Genomic DNA, 24,047 nt, shown 5'->3' with positions numbered 1-24,047 from the left:
TGCAAAAAAGAAACCCCGATAAAAAGCCTAAAAACATGCCAAAAATAACCCAAACCTCTGCTTGGAGAGTAGTCCAGTATAGCGACTAGTATTTGAATCTAACCCCGTGAAATTCCCCGGCATGTGGTAATAAGCCTGGACGCGTACGGGAGGACAACACTCCAAGCGCCGTAAGGATACCAGGGAGCTCCCGGTGGTGTGGTAACCAGGCTATCGGTACTTGAAGACGTATTTACTAAATATATCAGATCACCATGATTGATGTATTCTATCTGACCTCTGTCAGACCACAGAATATCACATGTCACAGTTGTGGTCTCTGGGGATAACTCGACCTCTGTAGTATTTGCTGTACTCATTTTACTCCCTCTACATTGACTCTAAACTAATACGTTCTTATAACGCTAATATTATACCAAGCATTGCAAGCACGCACAACTACTATTAGTCATTCTCGCAGAGTTGCTAACAATTATATCTATTAAGTGTTTAGCTTTTTTAAATATTTGCCATCTCGTATACAGAAGGAAAAAAATATACTACTTTTTATATAATTTAGACCTGATTCTTTTTAAATGGAGTCAAAGTGTTGTCCAAATGTTCTAGGTCAGTGACTAGAAGAATGCAAGCATAGCTACAGCAGGTGTCGCATGATATGACTACACTGTCCTACTTGTATTACTGAGAAAAGATATAGAACTTTGGGGTACACTACAACGTGGTCTTGTGGTTAGCCTTGTTGACTAAAGGTTTTGGGTTCGAATCCCAGGCAGGACTCGGCGTTATGACCTTGGCAATCTTTTTTTTTTTTTTTTTTTTTATATTCCGAAACATGCAATCACAAGACGTGGTGACGGCACACTCAAGTTTTTTCAACTTATATTAATGCCGCCACCAACACAGGGACAGTACAATACTCATTTACACCTGAGCGAAGTGAGGAAAGTCGTGTAAAGTGCCTTTCCCAAGGGCACAAGATCGGTGGCATTTCAGGACTCGAACCCGGGGCCTCTGGTTCCGAGTCGGAGAACGCTGCCGCTGCGCCACACGACCCCACAATCTACAACTTTACAATTTCTACATTTGGCTTAATCAAAAATATGAGTAGCTAATCTTTCGTCAAGAGTTCAACATTTCATGAAGATATGCGTACAGTAGCCAGGAGTATGCTTGTTTTTCTGCTTCCTGAATGAAGTCCACGCACCTAATTAGTTGTTTTTAACAGGTGGCTGTCAGTGTGTACTCAGACATATTCAGTTCAAGTCAACTGTTAAAACTAAACAAGCGACGACGCTCTATTCAACCCCCAAGCAAGCTTGATGCGGTGTAGGACGAAACACAAAGATGAGCTGTCATGTCTGTTTTCTACCAGATTCTGTTGTTTGTCGCTTTTTGTGCCTTCCCAATTAACCACATTGTACATGTACAGTGTACAGCAAGATATCGCTTACAATTTATTATTAAACTTTAGTAATTAGCAAAGAAATTAATGAATGACATAACAGAACCTTAAGTATGTACGGAGTGTCTTTTCATACAGGATACCTTCTTTTACATAAAAATTTCCGCGGCGCAAACATTAAGGGTACTCAGTGGTCTGTATTGCAGCAATACACAAACAAGGTTGGCAGCTAGTCCTGCAAATATCATAACAATCGCTAGATGGCGTTTTGTACAGAACATAGAGTCTCAGGTCTTTGTGCAGCCCTCATCTACAACCAAAGCATTTTTAAGCAATGTGTGTGTGAAATTTGCTTTAACTTCATATAAAAATACCTAAAATACTTGCAATGGTTACTTTGGTGCATTTTTGCTGTAAATCGTTCTTTATTTTTCGATCAACATGTATTTAAAGTTACATCTTTATGCACCCCCCATCACTTTTTCGTGACCAGTCTTTACATACACAATTTGCCATTGCAAAACCTAGAATGCTTTCCACTTCGTTCTTAGAAATCCTTAGAAAAATCCAAACCCGCCATCGTCCGATTCTCTAGTCGGCGGAACGCTTTTATCTTCATCTTCTGAATCAATGTTTTTCTTCTTCTTTTCCTTCTTCTCTTTCTTTTCTTTTTTCTCCTTTTCTCTTCTCTCTTTCTTTCCTTTCTTTACCTGCGGAGAATCGGGAGTCATGATGGGTATAAGTCTGCCGCGGGGCAGTGTGGGAAGGGTCAAAATGGTGGGCGGTTGGAAGACTTTTGTGCCTTCATCGTCGTCTGATTCCTCCTCTACCTCTGCTTTCGGCGTGTCTTCTCTAGGAATGTGAGGAAAATACGTCTTGTATATTTGTCTAGTTGTCATTTTCCTGTTGATGATTCTATTGCTCCTGTCTCGACAATTCTTTAAGAGCTTTGCCTGCTTCTTTCGGCGAATGTTGACCGAACTGAGAAGCAGTTTTACCGTTTCTAGCTCTTTGTCGACAAGTCTGGCGTAGCGAACACTCTCCTTTTCGACTGGGTTGAAGTTAGTGGTGTCCCGCGAGCCATCCTCTGTACCGACGTTGTGCAGAGAAAAAGCGACTTGTGACGCCTTCATTTCTACTAGTTCTTCGTGCAGTTTCTCCTTGAATCGCCGCGTCTTGTGTTGTTGGATCTCGATGTTCTTTTCGATGCTTTTCAGGAGAACTTGCACCCGTCCGGCCGCCATTTTGTTGAGGGCTTCCATCCGCTTCCTGACGTGGCGACTGGACACGGCCATGACGGCCATATCAGTCACTCACCACTGCAAAATAGACATTAACAAGAAATCAAAACCTTGAAAATTTATCTGTGTTGGTAGCAATTATGAACCAACTTTAAATTCTAATTTCCAACACAAGAAATTTGACCCTAATTTTCGACTGTACAACTCCAGTCTTTGTGGCGTCACGTGATGCAGATGGCACACGTGACTCAGTGAGCAGTGAATCATAGGTAGCAGAAAGTCTGTGGCGCCCCCCGTCTTTGTTGAGCGCTTGATTGTTCATTCTTTAACAAAGACTGTAGTTGTACAGTCGAAATTTGGGTACGTCCTTTTATTGAATGGAAGGCAGATATTCTTGGTCAAACAAATGGGTTAGTCTTGCCGAAAATATAGTCTTTTCTTCCGGTCCGGTCTGTTTCTTTTAGTTATGCCTACTTAGATCATAAATCATAGATAACCCCTGTGAATAGATGTAAAATCTTGACTACCACCAGTATTTGTTTAGAGCTCTATGTTTACTTAAGGTAAGACTCAACCCTAATCCGACACCGTACTTAGGCCATTGGTTAGTCCTGCCGAAAATATGGTCTTTTCTTCCGGCCTGTTTCTTTCAATTATACCTACTTAGAGTATGATTCAGGGATAAACCTTGTGACTAGATTAAGATCTTAACAATCACCAGTATTTGTTTGGATCTTCAGGTTTACTTAAGGTAAGACTCATCCCTAATCCCACACCATACAGACAATATGTCACCTATCGTTTTCCACCTGACCTGTCAGAGGAACTCATCTCTTTGTCTTCTCCAAGCTTTGCAGGTGTGTTAAGGGCGACAACAATGGTAGATAGACCTTCCCACAGTATAGAACTGGACTATGTCATTATATCGTCTTTCAAAACCAACGTAGCGAATTATAATGGTACCTCCGGTGGAACCGTGTGGCATAATGGTTTGATGTTTGGCCCAAATCCCATAGGTCCTGGGTTCGAATCCACCAACATTCCCTGATGTTGTGCCCTTGAGAAAGGCACTTTACATTGCTTTCTTTACTTAGCTCAGGTGAAAATGAGTGCAAAATTTACAATAATAAAGATCCTAGAAAAAATAAAACAAAAAAACGCTCACATGATTTTTTTAATTTTCCCTTAATTACTGTTAATATGGAGCATCATTGAACAGATTGTAGTATATCAGCTTGTACGATTAGTGTTTTTAAGTGAAGGTGTGAAAATTGGGTTTGATTGGTAACAATTAAAAATTAAAGAAAGAATACCGCCTATAGAAAGAGAGGGACCTTCTGCAATAGGATTTGGGGTTTGCTGGTAGAAGGCAATTAATCTCTATACTAGATTCAGTTTTATCGGTCGAATGGCCAAAATTGTGATCATAGTCTTCTTTTGTACCTTCATTGTAGGTGGCTAAGTTTTATTTAAAGGTGCGATCACATTTGAAACAAGACAGCCGACCTTTGTACGACACGTACACGACTATCCCAAGAATGGCAGTTTAGGATGATCATACCACGTACGGCCGATCGGATACGACCTTAGCGTAAGGGGAATTTTACCTGTATAATTCTATCAATTGGTCCGCCTCAATGTGTGTGGGCGATAGGGTCATATTATTCACTAAACTAGGAACCTGTAAGGTTATATTATACCAGCATCTGTTGGTAGTAGATGTCAAAGAAAGTTAACAAGTTTAGTCAACCATCCAATCGTAACTCACGGTTCAGCACTACTGTTTATAAGACACATGTCTAAGGTTTAGGTTAGTGATTGTTTGATCGCCCATGTCAGGACCACATGTTAGACAAAAATCGTCGCAACAAAACAAAGACATAGAGACTTTTCACGCCATGACTCTGAATAGAATACTTACATGTAACTCTTCTAAATGCATTGTAACGTAACGTTACGCCTATCACTAGTAATACAGACTGCCTACTTCGTAATTTTCCTCTTCTGTGACAAATTTGAGTAATGTTGCCCAAAGCGATTGGAAATCATGATACATTTTTAAAATTGTAAAATGTATAATCAACATTATTTTCCTTCTAAAACATACAAATCTTACCTTTTTTGAAGAAGACCAACTTCGTAGCGATTTGTGGACTTGTAGGGGACCTGTCTCTGGTTGAAATGAGTGTGTGGATAGGAAAGTTCTCTTTTTGTACCCCCTCGACTGGAGGGGTGTTTCGCACGCCCACAGCCGGAGGGCTGGATGCCTGGTTACCCTCCATGTAAACACACCTCACCAGGTATCGTCTGAAACACCGGCTGTTTTGTACACAAGGGTCACCTGGATTGGGTATCCACCATTTTCATTGTGTCCGAATCTTAGGTTGCAAATGGCACACTGATATCAACCTGAGCCAAGTCGTCCAACTTACACTTTCAAAATCTTGCGTCTTTATGTCAAAAACGTAGACAAGGATGACATAGATTCTAGATCTGTTCAAATTTAGGATTCGTCTGGTAAATTTAGAAAGCACACCTCAGTTTTTTTAGTACAATGATGTGAAACTTGCCTTTTATTCTTTTCCAAGGTGACCGTATTATTTTACAGTTACATTAACATTTATTCGGTACAAGATACGCCTCCTGCTATGACAAGAGGTGTAAGTAGCCTGGTAGTGTATGACTTTGGGGTTAAAGTTCATGTTTGGAGGTCAGAAAACTTTCCTTAGCCAGCCAAGGCTCTGAGACGGTAGGAAAGTTTACTATAAATAGACCAATTGTAGATCAGCCAATGACAGCAGGGCAAGTAGCGCTCGACCAATGAGAGAGTGGCTACATGTCCGTCATACATTTGCATATTTTACTTTTCTACGTTTGATGGATGTGGGCGTGGCTATAGAAGCGGTCTATCATAGACCATGTTATGGCAAAATAACAAGGAGAGAGGGGTCAGAGAGGTCATGGTTTGGCGGGAATTCAACAGGTGTTTCGCGATACCGCGTGTTTTGTATGTACCAACAATACAGCATGCTTACAACATAAAACTTGGAGAACATTACCCTTTTAAAAGAATCGGTACAAAGCTTACGCGTCGACTTTTGGAAACAAAAAGGCCGAGAAAATAAACTGGAGACAAAATAAACAATGACAGAAAGAGTTTCTTTAAAGTTGGTCCATTTAAAAGGGACATTATGCAACATTTTTGAATGGAAAATATATGTTAATATGGATATATTTCAAGTCTTTTTAATTCATATCGTGACGCCATTCCAGACTACTAACGTTAAATGTATAATTAATGCTAAGATTTCCTAACTCTTCCTGAAATTTTACTTGTTTTTGGAACAACAAGGACCCAAAAAGCAACGTATATTAAGTAATTTCCCGCATTAAAGAATCACACAGCCGCAACTAGGCATTCTTGTCGTGTTGCCTGTATTTATATATATTATGTTAACCAACAGGCAGAGGGCCGACCACCGGCGGGTAGGTCTGTGAGCCGGTGACGCGGCAGGCCCCGCTCAGCCAGCCGCCCTCAGGGTAGCAGGACAGGCCGCCGGTACACGGGCAGTCAGCGCTGGACGCTACCGGGTACCCCAGGCTGCAGGACTCGCCTTCCTGAAGGTACGGGCCGCACGTTCCACGGGTGTCACCTGCAGGAAGGAGTGGTATAGTCTAGCCTGGAATCCCTAGCCTCTACTAGGCCTCGGAAAGCTGATAGAAAGAGTAGAAATCGGCCGAATAGAGAGATATTGTGCCAGAGGAGTTGGTCTGCTGGAGAGAACAGTTTGCCTCTCCATGTACTCTCTAGCGGACCAACTCCTTCGGCATGTTATCTCTCTATTTGACCGATAAATAGATGCAAGATACATATACAGGTCGCAGGTTCACACATCATACATTGCCGCTGTCACCGGAATATCATTTTGTTACATATCTGAGTATATGTACAAAAGCATTGCGAGCTTTTCGTGAAAAGTTGGTGAGATGAAAAATGTAAGAAATAGATACCTGTGTTTGATGGCATGACCCAACCAGAAACGGCTGTTCCGTCCACACGGCAACACCCCTCCGGACAGTCAAGGTTGCTGTTACACTATTTTCATCAGTAACGAAAAGATAGAAAAAGAAAAATAAAGAGAGTCACGGTAAATTAGACCTCTTCAGATATTTTTTTGGAATAGCATACAAAATATTTGTCCCCCCTCACACTTATTCCGAATCAACAGGCGTCAAACAGAACCGGACGGAATGAAGAATTAGTTTTGGTGAATCAAAACAAACAAACAAACAAACAAACAAAAACACTAACCTGCTGGCCCGCAACTTGTAAGACCAACGCTACAGCACAAAACCAGACCAACATGGCCATAACAGTCGAGGTCGGCAGACTACAGTGAAATGTTCTGAAGTTGTGTGTTATCACTAATATGACCGCACGTAACATTTATTTTGAGCCTCTCGATTAATCAATGTTTACTCTTTAAACATCCTTCTTCCCAGTGAATATTTGCCGCCCGTACGCGTGTGAGTGTTACGCCTGTAGGAGCCTGTAGGTCTATCATAGGATGCCTAGGTCTGTGTCTGTTTGTTTGTTTGTTTGTTTGTTGCCCACTTATTCATTGAAGATAGTTTTTTCGACAAAAATCCGAGAACCAACAGATTAAATTCGTGTGACCCGACGAAAGGAAACCATGTTCCCTTCATAACTTCAACCACAGAAAGTATTGATCACTTTGAAACTTAACGTACACTTGTTACTTTGAAACTTATAATAACGTAAGTTTCCGTCAATTATTTCGTCAGGTTGGTGAATGATTGAATAGTGAAGTTCTTTTATTCACAACTAACCGTCTGCCATCTTCGTGATGCTAATATGACTGGTTCACTGTGCACTGGAGCTAGGTGTTACTGCAAAAATGCAGTCCCAATCGTAAAACAAATTGTAGTATAAATAGGTATTGTTACAAGGTGGTGTTACATGCGGTTCCAAATGTAAAGTATTGTTAAACATAATATATTGTTAACTGATAATACTGAGGTAATGCTGTCCCACCAACCAACCAAACCAATCCTCGGGGATAGCCTCGCCATGCCAAATCTTGGCGAAGAGAGTTTCCAGGGTTTTCGTCAAGCCAGGTGCACCATATTTTAGTTGCTCATTGAATACACCGTCCACGCCTGGAGTCTTGTGGTTCTTCAGTCTTTTCAAGGCGTTCTGAATTTCCTCAACTGTCGGCGGGCCATCCTCCTCCCCAAGATATTGAAAGCAAGGTATACCTGGTAAACTGTCTAGTACTGTTAGGTCAACACTGTCTTGTGGAGGGTTCAGCAACTCAGAAAAATGCTCAGCCCAGCGTTCTCTTTGGGATTCAGGATCAGAAATTAGCTTGCCAGATTTATCTCTTACTGCTGAGGACTTCGTGCTACGCTTGTTCGAAAGAATTCTTATCTTTTGCCAGACTTCTCTCTGCTTCCCATTACCCGCTGCAGTTTCCAGTTCTGTGGCAACCCCCAACGCCCAATTGTTGTCATCGGCCTTACAACTCTTCTTTACCATCTTGTTAAGTTTGGAGTACTCGGACCGGTTGAGATCAAGTGTGGGGTCTCGCTTCTTGACCTCAGCCCGCTTCTTGATCAGGTTTTTGGTGACCTGCGATAGATGCTGCTGCCGTCTTTTTCTCGGACGATCACCCAGCACCTCGGCTGACACAGAGTGCACCGTTTCAGTAAACTTTGTCCATGCATCCTCAAGAGGCTCATCCTCCTCAACAGGTAAGCATTCAAACCGGTTTGATAGTTCAATGTTGTACTCTGTTATCTTCGACCCATTGCGCAGCTGCTCCAGATCGGAGAAGGAGTGTTTTGCAGCATCCAGTTTGTTCACTGCCTTTAGCTTGATCCTTAGGTAGCCCCTGACCAAGTAATGGTCAGATCCAATGTCTGCTCCTCTACACACTTTCACATCCAATAAGGAGTGGCTCCATTTGGTGCTAACGCAAATGTGATCGATCTGGTTGACTGTTTTACCATCAGGTGATCTCCATGTCCCCTTGTGAATGTCTCTATGTTCAAAGAGGGTACCCCCGATAGTGAGCTGGTTCAGAGTACAGAAGTCAAGAAGTCGAGTTCCATTATCACTTGATTCACTGTGCAAGGAGTGACTTCCAATGACCCCTCTCCTAGACGAGTAGTCGGATGTTACTTTACTGTTAAAATCTCCCAGGAGAAGCTTAACGTCATGTCCAGGTAAGTCGGCAAAAGTGTCCGCTAACTGGGTGTAAAAACCATCCTTCTCAGCCTCACTGGACCCATCTGTTGGTGCATAAGCCACCACAACAGAGATGTTGATCTGCTGGCTGTGTAGTCTGGCCCAGACAATCCGTTCGGACACAGGGGAATAAGAAATCAGAGAGTTCTTAATGCGTTTGGAGAGAGTGAGTCCGACACCTTGTCGCCTAATTCCATCAGTGCGCCCGGAGAAGCACCTGGCTTGACGAAAACCCTGGAAACTCTCTTCGCCAAGATTTGGCATGGCGAGGCTATCCCCGAGGATTGGTCCAAAGGCATAATTGTTGTATTACCAAAAAAGGGGGATACTACACACTGCGCCAACAATCGAGGTATAACGCTTAGATCAACTGCCTCAAAGCTCTTTCAAATTATTGTCCTGGGACGTCTGAATGAGGGTCTGGAAAATCTACTGAGGGACAATCAGTGTGGCTTTAGGAAGAATAGATCGTGCATCGACCAGATTTACTCCTTGCGAACTATCATTCATAACAGCATCGAGTTTAATATTCCCCTGTACATCAACTTCATTGACTTTAAAGCTGCTTTTGACAGCATCAACCGTGAATTTATCTGGAAGGCCTTTGCTTTTTATGGATTGCCAGGGAAATACATCAGGGTTTTGCAGGCCTTCTTCCACAAGACTGTCAGTGCAGTGAGAGTGAACGGAGAGGAATCAAACTGGTTCGATGTGACATCTGGGACTGGACAAGGGGACATTCAGGGGCCCCCCAGTGTTTAATGTTTGCATAAACCTGGCAGCACACTTAACTGAGACAAGCAAACAAATCAGTACAGGTGCAGTGTTGCAGCGGGATAGCCATGGCAAGCCGTCGGTCTCTGTTTTGGATACGGACTATGCTGATGACATGGCTTTACTTGACAACAAGAAACTGGGTCTACAGGAGACAACTGATCTGTTATGCAAAAACAGTGCTCTTGCGGGACTTAAGGCCAACGCCAAAAAGACGCAAGCTATGACAGTCGGCAAGCATATTGCACAGCAACCTTACACTGAAGAAAGCACACTCAGGATCACGGTAGATGGATATCCCGTGGAGCAGGTTACTCACTTTACTTACCTGGGAGGTACAATCAGCAGTAACGGGACAATTGACTCTGAAATTTCCAAACGGATTCAGAAAGCTTCTGGTGCTTTTAACTTACTTGGTAAGATCTGGAACAACAGGAACATCCTTCAGTCGACAAAATTTCGGATATACAATGCTGCTGTTGTTACCATACTTACCTACGGTAGTGAAGCTTGGACTACTACCCAGGTGCAGATAGCGAGACTTGAAACGTTTCACCAACGCTGTTTGCGCCGTATCCTCCGCATCAGATGGTATCACCGGGTACGGAACAGTGATGTACTGCTGCAGGCACAGTTAGTGAACATAGCCACAACCGTAGCTTTCAACAGGCTTAGGTGGTTTGGGCACATTGTAAGAATGCCTGAAGAGCGGCTGCCCAGGTATCTACTAGACTGGAAACCGAACTATGGGCGACGCTCTAGGGGAAGGCCTAGGAAGTCATGGAATAACTGTGTCCTGGAAGATGCTGTGCTGATGTTAGGGAGGCCCAGTACCAGTCTAGAAGAGTTAAAGGAATTAGCAAGAGATAGGAAGGAGTGGAGAGGACTGTTGAGGAAGAGACGAGTTCTGTGCGCAGGCCACTCGAACGACTGACTCGAGGAGACCTCAACAAGTACAAGTACAAGTAAGTAATGCTGTCCCAAATGTAAAGTATTGTAACATAATGAAACGTACTTTTTAAATTCTATCTGCTCTGTAACAAGGCCTGCAGCCTGCTTATCCTCTCTGAAAAACAGACAATTACGTCCGAACACTACATGTAAATTTACATAAAGCATATAAAATTCCTGATCAAAATTAAGTCGTTTGATCTTTGTGCCATAAATATATGTATCTGTGTCACAGTGTGTGGGCTTGTGAGTTTGTGATGGAATAATAAAAATCAGGAAAAAAACACTACAGTAACCTAGGAGTTACGGAGGGGAATTGTCACTGAAACAACTGGACAGATTTTGTAGCATTCACTATTTTTCGCCAGTCAGTCGAAGTAAACTAAGCTATAAGAGTAACACAGACAAATTGGTGACTCGCAATATGTTGATGGGAATAACAAAGAATTGACAAGACTTCGACACATAAGCACGCACGCACGCACACAGACACATACAAACACACACACAAACAAACATACACACAAACACGGGACGGGAGCGTGTATTTTACGGACATACACACAGAGAGAAAAAGAGAAATATAAAAACAATACCTCCATTTTTCATGGAGGTAATTACAATTAGGTGTGTACGAACTGTACACAGATCTAGAGCAGTTTAATTTGACAAACCACTTTGTGTGCGCGGCAGCTACTAGTATTAGGCTGCAAAGAATTTCCTTTGAAACTTACAACTTTCTGTCACCACATTTCAGACAGAGCACACTCATAGGACTGACGTCAGAAGCGTTGCCATGGTTACGGACTGAGAGGGTTGAAGAACTACGTCACGTCTCAAAAAACAGACCAGGAACGGGAAAGTGCGGAGGTGACAACTTTCCTTCTTATGATCTGACGAACAGAAGATGCAGAAATGAAGGCAAACAACCGCCGCCGCCTGATCCACCGGTAAGAATGTATATATGAGACAGCAGAAATATGGGTTTCTACTTAAAGTGAATATCATTACATTTTAGATAAACTGAACAATTGTGGGGTCGTGAGGCGTAACGACAGAGCGTTCGGCTCGGAATCAAGGGGTCCCGAGTTCGAATCCTGCCATGCCACCGATCTCGTGCCCTTGGGGACTTTCTCATGTGATAATGATCAATGTCTATTGTCCGTTCATGCTTTAGTCCTATTCGTTGGTGGTGGCATAAAATGAGTTGAAAAACCTTGAGTGTGCCGTCATCATTTCTTGTGATAAATGTTGGAATAAAAAACAATTTCTTCTGTACCAGCGTTCTATATAGCATCCATAAGCTTGTTAACTTAGAATCTGGAATGCATTTGGGCAAGGTGGGTGAAGTGTTCAACTTGCACTCCATCCTCGGTCGAGTCATACCAAAAACTAAAAATGATAGATACCGCCTTCTCTGCTTAGCACTCGGCATTTGGGAAAGAGTACACCCCTACCGGTGGACTTGCCCCCTGCTGTACTGTGTGACCCATGGGCTACAGAAACGGAGATGGGCGCCGCCCTATGTATACCACATATAGATGTAGGAAGGAACTTTGAATTTGTAATGCAATATACTAAAAGATTCATCTTAGCGTCAAAACATCCTTGTTATCGAGACATGGAAGACAGAGGGTAGAGACTAAGTTTTGTATCCTTGTTATTTCCAGTGACTGCTGGCCGTTTTCTGAGCTGTTCTTGTCGAGGCGCGGCACCGCTGTCACCCAAGGTTGTAGTGGACGGGAAGGACGCCCCCCGGAGCCGGTAAGAACATTTCATTCATTTATTTTATTTAACCAGAGTAATACACTCAGGTCTAACTGACCTGTTTTTCAGGTATCCCTGGGGTTACATAGTATTACATAAAATACACAGTATACATGGGAAAATAAGAATACACAATAAGAATATACATTACAACTTCAATTCAACATGCATACCAATCATAAAAACATATGCCACTCAAGTCCCACTCAGAGAGTCTTTGAAAGATGTTAAAGATGATAGTTGTCTTTGCTCCCTAGAAAGTCGGTTCCACAGAACCGGGCCCTGGTACTGCAGAGACCCTTTGAACGATGTAATGTTTGCCTGTGGCACTTTCAGCATGTTTCAGTACACGTCAAATCCTTCTCACTCCGTACGATTCTTTGATATATAGTGCTGCTTGCCATGCATATTTCAGTCGGCCTAGCTCCTTTGTATACCCTTTTGTCAATGTTAGCCTGTAGACTGCCAGGGATTCGGCACCATGTTTTGACCTAGCTTCCTTTATCTTTCCGGAAATTGCAAAAAAATCGCAAAATCAAAAAAGGTTAATATTCCACCCACAACCCAACGTCTTTGGGCCGCCCTGTCATAAAAATGATTTTTAAAAATCGACGCCCCACTCTTACGAAAAAGCCCTACTATTATTTTCTGGTACCTTCCCTGAATGTTATCAAAATTTGCCGATTCTCGAAAACCAACATATTGAGATGGTGTGGCCTTACAAAAGAAAACTCAATTCCCTCCATAAAAAATCACAAAAAAACGTCTAGTTTGCTTTGATAAAATATTACAATTTACTGTTTATAACAGTTTTAAGCTCATAAATGTAACATTGTTTTCTATTCTATATGCTCTTATATACATCAACTTCTTCCGTCAGGACTACCACATGTGCCAAAGAAACAATTAAGTCTCTCACATTTACATGAAAGATATGAAATCGGAAAATTGAGTTGTTTGATCTCTGTACCATTCTCTTAATGAAATCCTCTGGATGGAGACCCCAAAACTAGTGCAAGAGTGCTAAACAACAGGAATATTCAAGCCAGCGTACAACAGACGCTTTGTTTTAAACAAGCAAGGGATTTTTCGACCCTAGCAACACTACTTTAACCTTGAAATTAAGACAAACTGTCCGACTCAAATCTCAATTTCGTATAATGTTATAAAGACTTTAAAAATATCCCATACTGCAGAATTAGCACTCAGCATTTGGGAAAGAGTATGGGAGTTAAACACACAGCACTACCAGTGGACTAGCCCCCTGCTGTAGTAATTGTACTGTGTGGCCAAAGGGCTATTGAATCGGAGATGAGCGCCGTCCTATACTCAACCTGGTATAGGAAGGGCTTGAAGTAACTTCAACTACAGATTTTTGTACTCGATTTCAAGGTGAAAATGATAAGCTTTCTTTTTTTTTCAGGTGAGCCAGCCGGGTGGTTGTCTGCCGGCCCTGACTGGGGGGTAACAACCCTGCACCAGACAGCGGCACAGACCGTTACTGCAGAACTTAGCTGTTATATTACATAGTTTCATGTCTAGCTTGATGTTAAATGTAGTGATAGTTGTTTTCTCCATCCTTTTGAGTGGTGCAAGTTTAGACCCGACATGTTTTCCTGGGTGCAAGAACACAAAATCCTGGTCATCCTGTATTCCTAATTACAGGCGCCCTGGCGGTCCTGGTGGCCCTGGCCCTCGCGAGGATGCCTGTATATTATGTACTTCACAGCTACAGCAACAGTCAGTATTAAATCTGATTAACTCCTCCCAGCATACCTCAGCATGCCTTCCTAACAACTACCGTGTAGCGGTTCGGGGGTTCTCATTTGGGATACTGTCAGTTCAGAAACTACGACCACCTCAGAAAAAAGTCAGAAGTAAGTGAGCTTGCTCTCATTGAGTGTGGAATCACAGATTTGGAACAGGACCTTTTGGCTGAGTTTCCTCTGTTGCAGACGTTACGCCTTGACTACAACAACCTGACCTACATTAAGCAAAACTGGTTCGGTAAAGAGTTTCAAACCCACCGTTTATTCTTCCTGTCATTGTCACACAACTACATCAGTAACATGGATTCAAAATGCTTCCAAAACCTCCCTTCCCTGCTCACATTGATACTGGACAGTAACTCTTTACATAGTGTCCATCCATCTTGGTTTCACAATCTGAAAAAGTTGGGCACACTTTCCTTGAAATCAAACTCTATCAAAACGATCCATCCACAGGCATTTAAGCCACTGTCAGGGCTGGGAGACCTAGACTTGAGCATGAATGAGTTGACATGTTTGTCAAGTGAAACTGTAGCGGGGCTGCACAGATCTAGAAAGCCAAGACTATCACTGGGTGGGAATAGGTTGCTAGGTCTTCATGACTCTGTTCATTTGGTAATGAAATGGCGACTGGACTACCGCTATTATAAGTATTCTGGTCAGCTTGTTGCAGTAAGGGTTAACGAAGTACTTTTCTGCATCCATGAAGTTTACCAGCTGAAGCAGTTCTATCATGTCCAGATGCAACATGACATCCACACACAGACAGCTCTGCCAAGTGTTGAACCACACAATCGATGTGATTTTCTTCAACTAATAGCAAAAAATCAGAAAGAGTACAGCTTTCCGTTGATTCTCATTTCAGTAAATACTAGTAAAACAGAATCAGACATCACACCTGCTCAAAACATCACCCACTTGTGCCAACAAGCTTGGGAAAAAGTCTCCACTGTAACGGTAGCGTTACGGGGAGACACTACTCTGCAGATTGTTCCTATGGGTGTAGACAAGTCCTGCCATCCCCAAATTGTTGCTATAGTTCTATCAGATGTCATCTCTAAAGAAAACAGGACCAGGCTGTATGCTCGTGAAGAAATAACAAATGTAACATGTTTGGTCAACACTTGGGAGGAGGAGACCTACCAACATGTCTTCACCGTACCCTTGTCCAGCACTCCTGATGGCACCGTGTGTCCAAGAAAGACTCAGGCCACAAGGACTCCTGACAGCACCTTGTTTACGAGAGAGGGGATGCCACTGACCACTATAGAGCCTAAGATCAAGACAACAGAGTTAGCCCTGAATCAGACAGTGTGTACATGCAATCCCTATCCAAATGGAACAGTGAAAGAGAGATCCCCACATGTAGCGATCATCATAATGGGAACTGTAATAGGGGTAGTACTGGTAGAACTGCTTGTAGTGTACGTTATCAGTAGACAGAACTGCTGTTCAAGGAGCGACCAACAAGGCCCCCTAGCGGGAGCCCATGGTACAGCACCTAACAGGACTACACAGCAGTCAGCTGCAGGTGAGCAACAGTACAGTGAAATTCCTGATGAGTACTACGACCAACAAAACTCTGGGACTTCAACTACGCCACAGACTGATCATGATTATAGTCAGATTCCTGATGGCTACTTCAACTACTACAACACAAGACCAGGAGCACAAAATGGAGATGACAAGGACTACTCTGTAAGATTGAACACTGCTGCAGCTGAGGTGGTCGTTCCTTCATCAACCAGGCTGGGTGACAAACATCCATCCTACAATACAGCCCCACAAGTCTGGAGAGACCCACAGAATTACCAGAACCCTGTATCAACCCGGCTGGGTAACAAACATCCATCCTACGATACAGCCCCACAAGTCTGGAGAGACCCACAGAACTACCAGGTACCTGCACAGGGACGTCAGACTAACATCAGACCACACAGAATGCCTCAAACAGGCAACAGTGGCCACCAGTATATGGGTTTGCTTGGTAACTGCAGATATAACAGGAGGCTACTAGTATCATACCCTCAGATACTTCGTGTACCTCAAGATGACAGGGACTACTCTGTAAGATTGAACACTGCTGCAGCTGAGGTGGTCCTTCCTTCATCAACCAGGCTGGGTGACAAACATCCATCCTACGATACAGCCCCACAAGTCTGGAGAGACCCACAGAACTACCAGATACCTGCACGGGGACGTAATACAAACATCAGATCACACAGAATGCCTGTAGCACGCAGTAGTAGTGAACCACGATATATGGGTTTGATCGGTAACTATAGCAAAACAACTACAAAGTTCAGAAAGCAGAGAATGCCTCTGTACAACAATCCCCTTACCCAACCCAACAGACATCAGATTAGCACAAAGTACCAGTCTGCACTCAAAGATGAACATCCAGAAAACTCAAATCACCCAAACATGTCACGTCAACAGGCTTCAGAAGGGGTCATTAGTATTTCTCAAGGTCATACACTGGCAAGGTGTGAGGGTGAGAGCAAAGGTCAAGTTCACAGGTCCCTAACTCTAGACATGAGTGTATCTAACGTCTTGAAGATTACTAGGTCAACAAACAAAACAAGGCATCGTCGTCAGAGCGTTTAGACATATCCTTATGATCACAGGTCATCATAACAACATACAAAACCCTCATTTAACCTTCTCCCTACTGCCTAACCCCATAACCAATACAAATGTGCCAAACGGCTACTTTAGCATGAGGTATGAAATTAAAAGGTTATGAAATCAAAATCTTGCACCCAGGAAATATGGATGAATGTTGGATTGGTCTCTTACTGAAGACAATTTGTTGTCTAATGATGTTAAGCGTAGGAAAAAGTGATATCATTGCAGGGATGAGATTCAATAATTGTAGCTTTGTGAAGTAAAAACATGTGGTATAATAATAAGGGGTAGAAAGTGCCTCTAACAGAGATTGTGATATTAATATCAACATGTGTAAATCATGCACCCGGGAAATATGGATGGATGTTGGATTGGTCTCTTACTGAAGACAATTTGTTGTCTAATGATGTTAAGCGTAGGAAAAAAAAGTGATATCATTGCAGGGATGACATTCAATAATTGTAGCTTTGTGAAGTAAAAACTTGTGGTACAGAAAATATGGATTTTAAATAGACATTGTTGATCTTGCACCCAGGAAATATGGATGGATGTTGGATTGGTCTCTTACTGAAGACATTTTGTTGTCTAATGATGTTAAGCGTAGGAAAAAGTGATATAATTGCAGGGATGACATTCAATAATTGTAGCTTCGTAAAGTCAGGACCTAGCAAATTCCGTGTCAAAAAAATCGTTTCAAAAAAGAGTACATTGAATAGATATACAGCTCGCGTACCATACAACTCACATGTCACACATGGCAAGCTAAGCATCAGTTACACATCGGTACCATACGCTGTACTGTGAAGCCCATGTCAACATGGCCCATGTGCCCCCAATCGTACCCCTAACGTAAGCCTGTCCCCCTATCGCAAACGTGGTTATGTCTCATTTGAAACCAAAGCATCGTACTCCTAACGTAAGCGCCTTTTGAATGCAACATCGTAGACATACTTACGTCAATTTAAGGTACCTTTTTTTAAACGATTTTTGAGACGAAAATGATGCCATACACATATACCCTGTATAGTGAATGCTGACATACACGTCGTATCTTTGCATTGTGTTGGACAATAGAAATTCTATTTTAGCAGTCCCCTACACTAGTCGACGTCTTGGCAAATATTATATAAGTGCTTGTTGATGACGGTTAGACATCCATATAAAACATGAATTATTATTTGAATAGACAAGGATATCATGCAATCCTTTGGGGGTAAAATAGCTCTCCACTAGGAATAGAGAAAGGAACTCACCTGTTAACGTTGGTGTGAGGCAGACGAGGACGAAGACCCCCAGCCAGCGGCGCTCACAGCGTATCGGGGCTTCCCAGACGGTCTCCATGCCAATGTGTGTGTCAAAATACACAGCTTTTGTCCAGAATGATACAATTAAGTGATACTGAGCGATACCCTTCCCTGTTCTTATATATATACGCTCTCAGGTGAAACTATAACTTCCTGTTGCGGTCACGAGAACCGTCTATATATAGCATGACGTTGCACTAGCAAGCCAATCACAAAAAAGGGCTGTGAGTACCTATGTGTCCTGTATTCTTGGAAGAACTTGAAAGGAACATGACACAGATTTCTTTGTGATTCTTCTAAGCTTAAGCCAGGATAGTGGCACTTTTGTGAACATGACTGGGTGACATGGTGGCATGATGTTACCTGGAATGTTTTGTGATATTTTGTGTCAACTTGCAAACGTGCCTCATGTGGCTTAACGACAGAGCGTCAAGAGGTCTCGAGTTCGAATCCTGTGTTATGACATGCACACACACACACACACACACAATGGTGGGACAATATTTTTGTCATATTTTTTAACCGTTTGACATTTTAACCAGGGCCAAGCTTGTCTCGTTGCAGATGGTGGTAAGTTTGGCCCTTTTATGTCAAGAAACACTTTTTTAAAAATTCACCAAAAAGGATAGTGTCATATGACGTTTTTATTCATTTCAAAATAGATTCAAGTTTCCATCATTCAAGATGGCGGACGGTCCAACATCTACTTGCCGATGGGCATGACGGGAAATCCGCCATGATCGTCCACGTACTGCTGAGTGCGGCAGGTGCCCGTCGTGTAGGAGCCGCGGTCAGGGAAGCACACCAGGCCCGTCTCACACCGGCAGTCGCCCATGTACGCCACGGGGAAGCCGGTAGCACACGGCTCACCCTCCTGGATATACGCGCCGCAGACGCCGCGAACAGGGTCGGCTAGAGAAAACATACATCATCATTATCTATTTATGAAGTTTATTGTAAATTCATGCCCGGGGGACTAATTGCAGATTATTACAAACATAAAAGAACAATATAACGTAGTATAAAATAACTAAAATCTACATGACAAAAGGTAGTTGTCTAGAGCAATAGCTATGTCTAAAACTATGTCTAAAGGGTTTGACTTCTCTTTTTTAGACCATGGGAGACGTAATGTCCCACCTTCTCTAAAATTAGTGGGTTTTGGGAAGTTAAAAGAAGAATAGTTTTTTCTTGGTCTGTAAGTTTAGTAAAAGTGGGATAGAAGTTTGAATAGTTAACTCATTTCGAGCGTTGCTATGAAAGGAACAGTATCTTCATTACTGCTTACCTAGTCTCTACCAGACGAACTACGCTGGCTATATATATATAGGAGAATAATTGCCGGGGGAGTTTGGTCGCCTTGTAGGTTTGACTGGCCGCGCAGTTAGAAAGAAACTACCTCCCCGCGGACGGACTCCTTTGGCCAATTTTATTCTCTTTTTTGCCGAATTCTACGATCCGTATTCCCGTAGAAAGGCCTGGTGGAGGCTACTTCTTACCCCTCTATATAGAGAATTGCTAGCAGCTGCGAAAAGCTAGTAACTGTGTGCAAACAAAGGATAGGATAGGGGTAGACGTGGGCAAGTGCGAGGAAAGAGCCTCTAGTATACTATAGTACATGATCAGTCACCAGAAAGGTAATGTTTGCCATTTAGCAATTACAATATGTTTACTTTCACACGCTGTAGCCTAAATTGTTTATTTTACATTCATATGTATGGTGACCAGCCTAGGCCTCTCCAACTCTGTTCTGCTACATAATGTAATCCAACACAACAGTCTTGTTTGAGTAAGAATTAACAGAGTAGACCATATGCGAAGGTACACATTATGTATTTGTTTTGCAAATGTTACCTTTACCTTTACCAATATGTTTTTTCTTATATTTTGATGCGTTTTCATGGGAGAATGCATAAAACTAAATGCAAGTTGTTACACGCACAATATTTTCTTCTTTTTTTCAGCCACGGTGCCAGCTCAATTCGATTTTTTTATTATATTGATCTAACGTTTTTTCCTAAGTCAATGACAAAAAGAATTAAAAAGCAACGCATGAAATCCTTACTATGTCCTGGAACCACTACACCGTCCACACGACAGCAACCTGCGTTCGCCAACATACAGTCCATATTGGACGTACAGGACTGAAAAAATACAGCTTCAATTCAGTATCAAAACATGACAGTCAACACTTAAAACTGTATGGTATCTATAATAACAAAAATATTTGTCCTATTACCAGATGGAAAACTATAAACTGCTACAAGTATTTTTTTTCAAAATTGATAACTACGTATGCATAGTAGTATTGCCCTTTAAGTAACAATAATCACTGAAGTAACGTAACAGTACGTATACGTATATTTATAATATGTCCTCACCAGCCCGTTTGTAGACGACAAAACGACAGCCAGAACGACAAGTATCGTCAGCATGTTGTATTTTCAGCCAGTCCAACAGAAAGGGTAGAAAAATTGCAGAGAATGCCCCTGAAAACTTGTGGTAAGTTGTATATGACTCGTGGGAACGTCGGCAGGTGGTATTGTGAACATACGTGTAGTTTGTCGTATGGCGTAGATGTGTTTGATATTGTCTGGATTCCTACACTACCGGACATCAGTTCAACCAATGAGAGAATGGCAGTTAGTGGTTCGACCAATGAGAGACTGCATTCTTTAATTATTTGCATGTCATTTGAATGTCCGCTACCGAGGCCCAGATACAGATATTTCAAGCATCCTAGCGTGCGAATACAAAAGTTTGGCAGAAAAAGTTGCCTTCATTATGAAATCTACGTGGATATGAAGGTTGAACAAATGACTAAACACGGTGAGGCGAATACTAGTAAGACCCTAGCAATAGACTCTTTATTTTCATTTATTTTCATGGTCACATGCAGCAATGTGCGATGCTATAACCATCGCCAGAGGGAAACATTTTTAATTTCTTACAATTTAAAACGCGTATGGGGATGTAATACATAGAATTTACTTGCTGTGGCCTAAACAAGGCTAAATATAAGGTCATTCCTCTAGAGTCTTTTCCACTGGCCCCCTCCCTCCATGAACACTGACGTAAAAACTCGTATCAAAGGGGTATATCAGTCTTTCGTGGAATAGATGTGTTAGATATTCGTTTAGGGTGCAGTCTCTTTTGATATCCTCGCATATCTGACAGTATCGTTCCGTATAAAACCCTTCACCATAGCGCTTGTCATTGTCTATTCTTGTGAGGGGTTCGTAGGCATTATTGGTGGGGAAGTTGGTATTATGACTGGCGTTTCTTACGCGTAGGTTTCGGTCTCTGAGAAGTGTCATATAACAACGTATTCCCAGTTTGGCAAGTGTACAGAAATCTGGAGTTATGACAAACATTTCGTTCCATGTACTCTTCTCTATAGCGAGGTAGTCGCGTTCGCCTATGTTGGAGTTTCCGAGACAATATTGATGCATTTTCGCGTTCACCATTTTGAAATGGTCAACTTCTGAGAGAAAGTCGTTGCCAAGTTCTTTGATTTTTCCACGTAGTGTGTTGTTGAGTTTTTCGTACAGAGGATAGTCTACCACATCCCAGCGTTTGTGGCTTTGACGCAGTTTTTCGTTGAGAACTTCCTCCTTCTGTTTGTAGATGTAACCGTTGGATTTGTAGTACAGTATGTCTTTTAGTTGCCAGCACATCATGCGTTTAAACAAGACCAGCGATTCGTCGAAAAACTCCGTCAACATCACCAGGTCAAACTCTTCCGAAATCTTCCGAGCGAAGTCCCGAATGGTCGACGAGTACTTTTCCGAGTGGTTCCGAAGACTCAGAGCCGTTGCGCTAATGACTGCAGTTGGTGGAAATCCTAAGTCTAGAGCCATGGGGCTTTTCGTGAGAGATGGAAGGCTTAGTCGTGGATTGTACCTCACAGGATTTTGTAGAAAACTTGCCATAGGAGTCTCACTGACAATATTAAACGATTTGGCCAAGCGGTAATAGTTGAAGGACGACCTAAATTGACTCAGAGGCTCCCTTAAAAGCGTCACAAATGCCACGTTCTCTGGCTTCTTGAACAAATCCGCGATCGCTTTCCGGTCGTAGATGGTGTGATAGGCTAGAATGTCAAAAGCGCCGCCTTGCGGAGGTAGGTAGTTCGACTTCTTCTTCAGCCCCTTGGGGTACAGACCGTTCATGGAGCCAGTATTGCGCCGGGTCGGAATCACAAACGACAAGTTCCGAAGATAGCCGAAGCGATGGAGGATCTGTATGAAAGACGTGCCGCCGGTTTTGTGGGTCTTGATGAAGACGATCTTGGTTCGTTCTTGACACGCTTGTCTGCTGTCTTCCGGCGTTGGTTGAGACATTGTTGTTGGTCTAGCGGTCCCTTTTAAGAACGACAACCTGCAAAAAGAAAATGGAAACACTGTATAAGCTACTGTCACACATTCAGAACCTTCCACCAATCAACCAAGGTTGGCTGAAGTTCGGGAGCAGTCTGGTCAGATTTAGGCCACATCTACCTTTCGATACGAATTGAATCAAATTTGAGTTACATTTGAGTCAAATTTGACCCCCCCCCCCCCAACACCGCTGACCTACTAGCGAACACCAGCCAACCTCTGCCAAACCTCCCGTCCATATACCCGAATGTTTGAACCATTTTTAAGTATTCGGCTGCCGAACAGTAGCCGACCTCGTTGAACAGTGTGCGGATTGGGTTGATTTTTTATTGATAAGAATGTGGCTTTTTTTAGAAAATTACACTGGCCTCTGCTCTAGAGTCTGCCTTTATGGTGTTAAGTCTTCTAGTATTGTGCATCTACATAATGCACTCTGACAATATCTTGACATGTCATCAATCAAACACTACTTGAGAACTTCTAAAGCGTTTTCTTAAAAATCCAAACATGCTTCTTGGACGCACCCCAAGGCAAATTAACATCTGGGCAACATTTCGTAGCCTGATGTGTATTAGCTTAGTGTAGCCGAGTTAACAAGGCCAGAGTAAGTCAATTTTATGGGTGACATCGATTTTTCACTTGATTATAACAAAAGAAACTTCAGAAAATGGGAACATTTGTTGTGTGATAGCAAAGATATCTGATATATGATACTATTTTTTGAATAGGAATGAAATAAACTTGTTGGCTGGGATACCATGTTCAGTTTCTCAGACCACCCTGTCAATAACAGAAAAATTGCACTATTGACAGGACGATCCTGTCAATAACAGAACAAATACACTATTGACAGGATCATCCTATCAATACCAGAAAAAATTGCACTATTGACGGATCACCCTGTCAAATTTTTCTAGTATTGACAGGATGGTCTAAAGTACTTTTTTTTTTTGTTATCGACAGGACCATCCTGTCAATAGTGGAAATTTTCTGTTCTTGACAGGACGGTCCTGTCAGTAGCCTACTTGGTGAGGTTGGTTGTTGGTCCCGGCCGTGGGTGAAGTACGGCCACATCGTGGATCACGACAGGCCGCAAATCGGCACGTAGTAACCTGCTGCCGTCGTAATACCACCCCGCCAGCACCACGGCAGACGTGACGAGAATCAGCAGGGCGATCTTGCCGTTCATTGGCTGACCCATCTCCCGTCTGATTGGACAGAGAAGTTAGGAAGTTAGGTTGAGACAAGGGGCATCCATAAACAAGAAGTCGAGGATCTCACACCTCCGTAAAATATCTATTTTTGGAAATTTCTTGCGTCATTCATTATTCTGAATTTCTCCCTGATTTTGTCTAATATATTTTCCTACTTGCCTGTGGCTATTGACAGGATCGTCCTGTCAATAGCAGAAAATATTGCACTGCTGACAGGATCGTCCTGTCAATAGCAGAAAATATTGCACTGCTGACAGGATCGTCCTGTCAATAGCTAGAAAATATTGCACTGCTGACAGGATCGTCCTGTCAATAGTAGAATAATTTGCACTGCTGACAGGTATCGT

General features: G+C 42.5%; 5 protein-coding genes and 1 pseudogene across 6 annotated transcripts; 1 reads left to right on the top strand and 5 right to left on the bottom strand.

The window, feature by feature from the left end:
* Nucleotides 1-1,687: 1,687 nt before the first annotated feature.
* LOC109478991 (DNA topoisomerase 1-like) lies at nucleotides 1,688-15,332 on the bottom strand. 2 transcript variants are annotated; one of them, XM_019780829.1, is made up of 2 exons: nucleotides 15,319-15,332; nucleotides 1,688-2,721 (listed from the first exon to the last, which is right to left on the bottom strand). In XM_019780829.1, the coding sequence occupies exon 2, from the start codon at nucleotides 2,704-2,706 to the stop codon at nucleotides 1,960-1,962; it is 747 nt and encodes a 248-aa protein (XP_019636388.1). In that variant the 5' UTR covers nucleotides 2,707-2,721; nucleotides 15,319-15,332; the 3' UTR covers nucleotides 1,688-1,959. The 2 variants fall into 2 exon arrangements, with proteins under 2 accessions (XP_019636388.1, XP_019636387.1); XM_019780828.1 differs by lacking the exon at nucleotides 15,319-15,332 and adding an exon at nucleotides 4,760-5,046.
* Nucleotides 6,063-7,074, bottom strand: LOC109479002. Its single transcript, XM_019780846.1, has 3 exons — nucleotides 6,956-7,074; nucleotides 6,655-6,739; nucleotides 6,063-6,296 (listed from the first exon to the last, which is right to left on the bottom strand). Exons 1-3 carry the CDS (start codon nucleotides 7,013-7,015, stop codon nucleotides 6,097-6,099), a joined length of 345 nt encoding a protein of 114 aa, XP_019636405.1. The 5' UTR covers nucleotides 7,016-7,074; the 3' UTR covers nucleotides 6,063-6,096.
* Nucleotides 7,667-9,178, bottom strand: LOC109478912. Its single transcript, XM_019780721.1, has one exon. It carries the CDS (start codon nucleotides 9,176-9,178, stop codon nucleotides 7,667-7,669), a length of 1,512 nt encoding a protein of 503 aa, XP_019636280.1.
* LOC109478911 lies at nucleotides 9,804-16,782 on the top strand (annotated as a pseudogene).
* Nucleotides 16,783-18,738: 1,956 nt separating this feature from the next.
* On the bottom strand, nucleotides 18,739-20,690 carry LOC109479003. The gene is made up of 3 exons (XM_019780847.1): nucleotides 20,489-20,690; nucleotides 20,173-20,251; nucleotides 18,739-19,019 (listed from the first exon to the last, which is right to left on the bottom strand). The coding sequence occupies exons 1-3, from the start codon at nucleotides 20,540-20,542 to the stop codon at nucleotides 18,811-18,813; spliced, it is 342 nt and encodes a 113-aa protein (XP_019636406.1). The 5' UTR covers nucleotides 20,543-20,690; the 3' UTR covers nucleotides 18,739-18,810.
* A 369-nt stretch (nucleotides 20,691-21,059) lies between these two features.
* Nucleotides 21,060-23,685, bottom strand: LOC109478966 (galactosylceramide sulfotransferase-like). Its single transcript, XM_019780794.1, has 2 exons — nucleotides 23,512-23,685; nucleotides 21,060-22,487 (listed from the first exon to the last, which is right to left on the bottom strand). The coding sequence occupies exons 1-2, from the start codon at nucleotides 23,673-23,675 to the stop codon at nucleotides 21,131-21,133; spliced, it is 1,521 nt and encodes a 506-aa protein (XP_019636353.1). The 5' UTR covers nucleotides 23,676-23,685; the 3' UTR covers nucleotides 21,060-21,130.
* Nucleotides 23,686-24,047: the final 362 nt, after the last annotated feature.

Source organism: Branchiostoma belcheri, unplaced genomic scaffold (genome assembly GCF_001625305.1).
Source record: "Branchiostoma belcheri isolate BF01 breed outbred unplaced genomic scaffold, Haploidv18h27 scaffold46, whole genome shotgun sequence".
Lineage (NCBI taxonomy): Eukaryota > Metazoa > Chordata > Leptocardii > Amphioxiformes > Branchiostomatidae > Branchiostoma > Branchiostoma belcheri.
The sequence above is the reverse complement of the archived record's forward strand: the minus strand, read 5'-3'. Positions and strand labels throughout refer to the sequence as shown.

Bases quoted from the DNA above. Each gene is read 5' to 3' on its own strand.
- LOC109478912 (XM_019780721.1), bottom strand. From the start codon at position 9,178: ATGCCAAATCTTGGCGAAGAGAGTTTCCAGGGTTTTCGTCAAGCCAGG.
- LOC109478991 (XM_019780829.1), bottom strand. From the start codon at position 2,706: ATGGCCGTCATGGCCGTGTCCAGTCGCCACGTCAGGAAGCGGATGGAA.
- LOC109479002 (XM_019780846.1), bottom strand. From the start codon at position 7,015: ATGGCCATGTTGGTCTGGTTTTGTGCTGTAGCGTTGGTCTTACAAGTT. The intron at 6,740-6,955 runs GTTAGTGTTTTT...TGATGAAAATAG, and splicing joins TACAAGTTGCGGGCCAGCAG to TGTAACAGCAACCTTGACTG. The intron at 6,297-6,654 runs GTATCTATTTCT...TCCTTCCTGCAG, and splicing joins GGTCATGCCATCAAACACAG to GTGACACCCGTGGAACGTGC.
- LOC109478966 (XM_019780794.1), bottom strand. From the start codon at position 23,675: ATGAACGGCAAGATCGCCCTGCTGATTCTCGTCACGTCTGCCGTGGTG. The intron at 22,488-23,511 runs GTAGGCTACTGA...TTCTTTTTGCAG, and splicing joins CCAACAACCAACCTCACCAA to GTTGTCGTTCTTAAAAGGGA.
- LOC109479003 (XM_019780847.1), bottom strand. From the start codon at position 20,542: ATGCTGACGATACTTGTCGTTCTGGCTGTCGTTTTGTCGTCTACAAAC. The intron at 20,252-20,488 runs GTGAGGACATAT...GTATTTTTTCAG, and splicing joins TGTCGTCTACAAACGGGCTG to TCCTGTACGTCCAATATGGA. The intron at 19,020-20,172 runs GTAAGGATTTCA...TGTTTTCTCTAG, and splicing joins TGTAGTGGTTCCAGGACATA to CCGACCCTGTTCGCGGCGTC.